Here is a 6,548-nt window from a genome sequence, read left to right on the forward strand (position 1 = left end):
TATATATATATATATATATATATGTAGGTATGTTATAATGTTATCTATGTAATATCATCTTACTTGTCTATGAATTCTTGGAATCCAATTCGTACTGGGAAACCCAGTTGTCTGATTCTGGCAATTTCCATAAGTCCACTGGTTCGCAGTTGGTCTAGGACATGATCCGTTTCGAACTTATTTGGAGTTTTCTCTTCGTTCGGTTTAATACACCTAGAAGCAAAGAAGAAACGATGAACAAGAGAATAGAAGACACAGAGTATTTAGGGTGAAACAAATAAAAACCGGACATTATGTTATGTACACCGATTAATAAGTGCAGTGGATGAAAAATGTATTCGTATCGTCTCAGTCATCAATGCCCTTGGGACAAATTAATGAAATTATTGTTTTATTATTATTATTATCATTATTACATCAACTTACAAGAACATCACATACATACATATATGTATGTATACATATATATGTATATATATATATATATATATGTGTATATACATGCATATATATATATATATACATGCATATATATATATATATACATGCATATATATATATATATATACATGCATATATATACATGCATATATATACATGCATATATATATGTGTGTGTGTGTGTGTGTGTGTGTGTGTGTGTGTGTGTGTACGTATTGTGTGCACTCGTGAGTGTGCATGCGTATGCAAATGTGTCACTGCCCTAATTTCTCAAATTTCTCACTCAAGAAACAAAACCGGTCTGCAATTTCGAAGCAAGGTTCTTTCATTTGAATTTACAAATCAGCCAGATGGTGATGTATGTATGTATGTGCATGTATGTATGTATGCATGCATGCATGCATGTATGTATGTATGTGTGCGTGTATATATGTATATATTTTTGCTGGTTTTGGAGCGTTCTTGCAAGTATATGGCATTACGACATCTTCAGATTTGCATGTTTTGTGTGTGTGTAAACTCACACAATCTCACATGTTTAGACATGCACTTATGCACCTATATGCCAAACGTTTAGAATGTTTCATAACTTTTGATTGTTCCATTGACAGATTGTATCTGTAATCTAATTAGTCTCCTGCTTTCTGGTTTTGAGAAACCTGAATTCACAAAACTAGTACTGAGGCTCTCTGTTAGATATAGTGGGGGCTCCAATAATTGCTGGTATAAATTTGAGGTTGTAATCCGGCTGGAACAACTGCAAATTTCTTTATAGTTCGGCGTAGGTGTTTTACTTTTTCAGTGATCTATAGCTTTGTGTTGACATCTTCTGGGAAATTAACTTCCACTACTTTCCCTCCTGTCTTCTACGTTTGCCTTTTATTGATTTTTTCAATGGGACATTCCACCAATACTATTTCTCATCATCATAGCTATGATCCCAACATAGTATATCAGCAACTACATTATCTGATGTGTCTTTCCTTGCTGTTGCTAATGTTTTTAGCCACAGATTAGCCATAATCCAACAGATTCTAACAGCCATATTACGTACGAATTGAAGATTTTAGTTGTCTCTTTTGGCCGGTCGAGTGACAACATTGTTATCTGGTGATTTAAGAAGAGTCACAAAGAGAACACAACTGGTGGTTGTAGTAAGAGGAGAAGGGATAGAAAGAGGTCACAACTGGTAGTTGTGGTAAGAATAGGAATAGAAAGAGAATATAACTGATGGATGTAGTAAGAGTAGGAGAGAGAGAGAGAGAGAGAGAGAGAGAGAGAGAGGATATAATTTGTGCTTGTGGTAAGAGAAGACATAAAAGTGTGGGTAAGACTAATGGGTGTAGTAAGAGTAGAAAAGACAGTGAAAGGACACAAATAGCGGCTCTGTTTTTATAACGGCCATGTGTATTTAATAAAACCCCTTAAAGTAGGAAGCCCAAAGTCGAACATGGAATTTGAACATGGTGTAATTTGAACTCTACAATTAAAACAACGTAATTAAGGTAAGACATATGCACCGCCACCTTAGTAATTTTACTCCGCCACCTAGTGTCGAAATTCAAAAATTTATAAACAAAGATCAACCATCAAAAAAAATAATAAAAATAATGAAGAGAAACCAAAAAACAATCAAAAAAGCACAAATAAAATCCCTGCTTTCTTGTTTGAATATTTTAGTTGTTGTTTAACTCCAAATTAATCCTGACCAAGCAAATAACAAGCCTATGATCAAAACGTTCCGGTTGTGACCACCCCGACTTTTTACATATCTGGGACCAAATTATCTAATACGTGTTTTATTTTATTCTCTTTTATTTTCGAAGACAGTACGGTGTGGTTTGAGGAAATTCGACTATTATTTCTGGTAGGTCAGTGACCATATAAAAACCCCTTTCATTGTCTTAGACTCAGGCTACGGTGACATTTAAGTCTTTTTTGAAAGAAAAAGAAAAAAACAAAATAGAAAACAAAACAAACATGTCAGTAAAGAGAAACATGCAAATTATCCAGATCGTCCATAGAAGTTTCCCACGTTTAAACACTTTCTTTTTTCCGCATTGTTTTGACTCCTGTTTTTCATGTGACTCAGAGTCGAAACAATTGAAAAGAAAGACACCAAAATAATCTGTAAATAAAAACTCCAGTTTGTTGTTTTAAGAGGATTCGTTTAATTTATGTAAATGAAATTCGCCCTAATTGTGAACGAAATGCGCAAAAAATTACTGTAAAATGTTATTTATATCCCTGCCATTTAAATACATTTAAATACATTTGAATACAGCAACAATAACTAGAAAAAAGACTTCCCTTCATCCTCACAACACTGACAATATTTTGTTGTCGATCAGGAATACCAGCCACTGATTCAACACAACCCTCCAGAAACTGGACTTCTTTATGAAGAATAATCTTGTTTCTCCTAACAAAGGTTTCCCTCATATCGAAACTACGCGGTCACCATTTTGAAACCGAAAGCTGATTTCACTTGGATATTTCCACCGATTGGGCTCGAACAACAAACAGCTAAATTGATCGTTAATGGACTGCGATATTTTAGCCTCTACATTCATCGAATTAAACGATAATATTTAAATCCCTCTCTCTCTCACTCTCTCCTTCTCTCTCACTATCCTCTATCTCTCTCTCTCCCTCTCTCTCTGTGTCGCTGATTTCTTTTTTCTTTCATATGATATTTTTGGTCTTTTATCTTTTACTCGTTTCGCTCATTGGACTGCAACCGTGCCGTGCCACGGTCGGGATGGGATTCGTCGAACAAATCGACACCAGAAAATGTTTTACTATTACTTTAAGTCTGATACTTATTTTATCCGATTTTTGCCGAACGGCTAAGTTAATTGGTACAAACACAAACACAGACGATAAAATAATTACTAGACTTAAAGTAACAGTAAAACATTTTCTGGTGTCGATTTGTTCAACGAATCCCATCCCGACCGTGCCACGGCACGGTTGCAGTCCAATGAGGGAAACGAGTAAAAGATAAAAGACCAAAAATATCATATGAAAGAAAAAAGAAATCAGCGACAGAGAGAAAGTGGGAGAGAGGAGAGTGAGAGAGAGAAAGAGAGAGAGAGAGAAAGAGAGAGAGAGAGAGTGAGAGAGAAAGAGAGAGTGAGAGAGAAGGAGAGAGAGAGAGAGAGAGAGAGAAGGAGAGAGTGAGAGAGAAGGAGAGAGTGAGAGAGAAGGAGAGTGAGAGAGAAGGAGAGAGAGAGAGAGAGAGGAATTTAAATATCGTTTAATTCGATGAATGTAGAGGCTAAAATATCGCAGTCTATTAACGATCAATTTAGCTGTTCAGTGTTTGAGCCCAATCAATGGAAAGATCGAAGTCAAATCAGCTTTATTTTTCAAAATGGTGACCACATAGTTTGGGATCAATATTTTGTAATTAATATTTTCTACAAAATAATGGATGATAAATAATTACTAGAAACGTTGTCATAACGACGAGTCTGGGATGTGTCAGTGCTGGTTATGGCTTGGCTTTGGTTCGATGGATTTATTCATTTGCCTGAAGTATGCTCATGAGAGGCGACCATAGAGGAGCTGACCCCTTGGAATATAGGGTTTGTCTCAATTGAGACAAATACAAGGACAACCATAACAACCATTTAGAACCACAATAACACCCACAAAAACACTGACAACAACAAATTGGGCTCTAATTTCTCTAGAGTAATACTATGTGTAAAACATGACACCCTAGGCATAACACCAACATGAACTTCTAAGTTGTTGTCTCTTGAGGTCTCTGGGTGAGACTTGGAGCCAACTTGTACAAAGCAAAAGTGAAACATAACAACAATAATAATAATAATAAGTCTCTGGCTGCCCAGTCCTGGTTAAGAAGGAATATATTCACAGACATGACAGAGTTGGAACCTATATATACTGGAAGCTATGTCAACACTATGGAATAACAACAGAAAAAAGATGGTATAGACACACGGCAAAAAAGGTCACAGAAAACAAGACAGCAACTATACTCTGGGATTACCAAAACACACAGACAGAGAAATTAAGGCAAATAGGCCCGATATAGTTGTCAGAGAACACCAAGAAAAAAATGCTTTCTAATCGATGTATCAATACCAATAGATAACAACGTTTCTCTAAAAGAAATGGAGAAACTTTTAAAATACAAAGATCACGAAATAGAGGTAACTCGAATGTAGACTCTAAAAACAGAAACAATTCCTATCATAGTAGGCGTATTAGGTATGATAAAAAAAAAACATTGAGACAAATACATAACAAAAACACCAGGACTTAAAAGTATATATAACATACGAAAAATAGCTCTACTAGGTACCACACACATCCTGCGTAAAACACTTTCAATACAGTGAAAGCAAGAGCACCACAATAAACCACAGCATATACCCAAGGCACATAGAGCTCTGCTCAGTAGTGTAGTGAAAGCACGTGATAAAAAATAAGATTACTGGATTATAAAAATAATAATGGCTTCAAAATTTGCCACAAGGAAAGCAATTTTGGTGGAGAAGATGAGTTGATTACATCGACCGCAGTGTTCAACTGGTATTTATTTTATCAACTCCGAAAGGATGGAAGGCAAAGTCGACCTCAGCAGAATTTGAACTCAGAACCGGAAGACAGACGAAATACCGCTCAGCATTTCGCCCAACGTGCTGACGATTCTGCCAGCTCGCCGCCTTTTATAGTAATAATAATAAGAAGAATTCTTTCTAATGGAAACACAAGGCCTCAAATTTGGGGGAAGGGATTAAGTCGATTACATCGACTCCAGTACGTAACTGGTACTTAATTTATTGACCTCGAAAAGATGAAAGACAAAGTCGACCTCGGCGGAATTTGAACGCAGAACGTAGAGACAGATGAAATGCTGCCAAGCATTTCGCGCGCCGTGCTAACGATTCCGCCAGTTTGGAATAAAACCAAAACCTATCATAATGCTAGTCATTTCTACTATAGGCACAAGGCCTGAAATTTGAGGGAGGGGACTAGTTGATTAGATCGACCCATTACTCAACTGGTACTTAAGTTATCGACTCCGAAAAGGTAAAAGGCAAAGTCGACCTCGGCGAAATTTGAACTTAGAACGCGCAGACAAACGGAATGCCACAAAACATTTTGCCCAGCGGGCTAACAATTCCGCCAGCTCGCTGCCCTAATAATAATAATAATAATAATAATAATAATAATAATAATAATAATAATAATTTCTACTATAGATACGAGGCCTGAAATTTGGGGGAAGGGGTTAATAATGATAATAATAATAATAATGATAATAATAATAATAATAATAATAATATAGAAATTGCAATTACTGACCCCAGCTGAGATGTCGGTGGAAAGACCATGGCTTGTAGCTGTGTTCCAAACTAATCATAGAATTATTCTATTAATAATGATAATATCGATAGAATAACGATGACCAATCGATCAGCTGAATGTGATGATGTATCCTTGATCAGCGTCGAAGGCAAATTAATCACGTCTTTAACTTAAGAACCTTTTACGTAAACATTGAGTTTCCTTATATGGGCAAAGAAATGTGTCTGGGTGTAAGATCTGGGAGTGGTGGAAGTGGGGTGGGAGGGTAGCGGTGGATGTGCTTTAATGAGTGTAGGCTTGTGTGTATGTGTGCATGTGTATGTGTGTGTGTGTGTGTGTGTGTGTAAGCTTGTTTAGCAAGTGTTTGTTTTGACTGTAGGTATGTAACCTTTCTCATTGGTGTTGTGTGAAAGTGTGTGTGTGTGTGTGTGTGAATGTTTATTTGAACATTTTTACTTGTTCTTAATAAGTGTAGGATTATGGTGAAGGTATGTGTATGCGCGTGTGTGTGAGTGTATGTGTGTGTGTGTAGGTTTCTGTTTAAAAATGTTGGTACACTGTGTGTATATGTGGGCCTGTGTTTACCTTTATATTTGTGGTTTTGTGCGAGCCTTAATGGGTATGTGCGTGTGTGTGAGAGAGAGAGAGAGAGAGAGGCTGAGAGAGGGAGGGAGGGAGAGAGAGATTCAACATGTTTGTATGAGTTTTTAAGGTTAGTGTAGCGAACATAAAACCTTACTTTTAGTGTTTGTATGTGTGCG

At 36.6% G+C, this 6,548-nt stretch overlaps 1 protein-coding gene across 1 annotated transcript in view; it reads right to left on the reverse strand.

Annotated features, from left to right (window-relative positions):
- The window catches only part of LOC106873739 (uncharacterized), a 139,567-nt gene that overhangs the window by 55,321 nt on the left and 77,698 nt on the right, over window positions 1-6,548 (reverse strand). The window contains exon 17 of the mRNA XM_052973463.1: window positions 64-213. Coding sequence (XP_052829423.1) covers window positions 64-213 — 150 coding nt within the window. The remainder of the gene's footprint in view (window positions 1-63; window positions 214-6,548) is intronic.

The sequence above is a fragment of the Octopus bimaculoides genome, chromosome 15, assembly GCF_001194135.2.
Source record: "Octopus bimaculoides isolate UCB-OBI-ISO-001 chromosome 15, ASM119413v2, whole genome shotgun sequence".
Classification (NCBI taxonomy): Eukaryota; Metazoa; Mollusca; class Cephalopoda; order Octopoda; family Octopodidae; genus Octopus; species Octopus bimaculoides.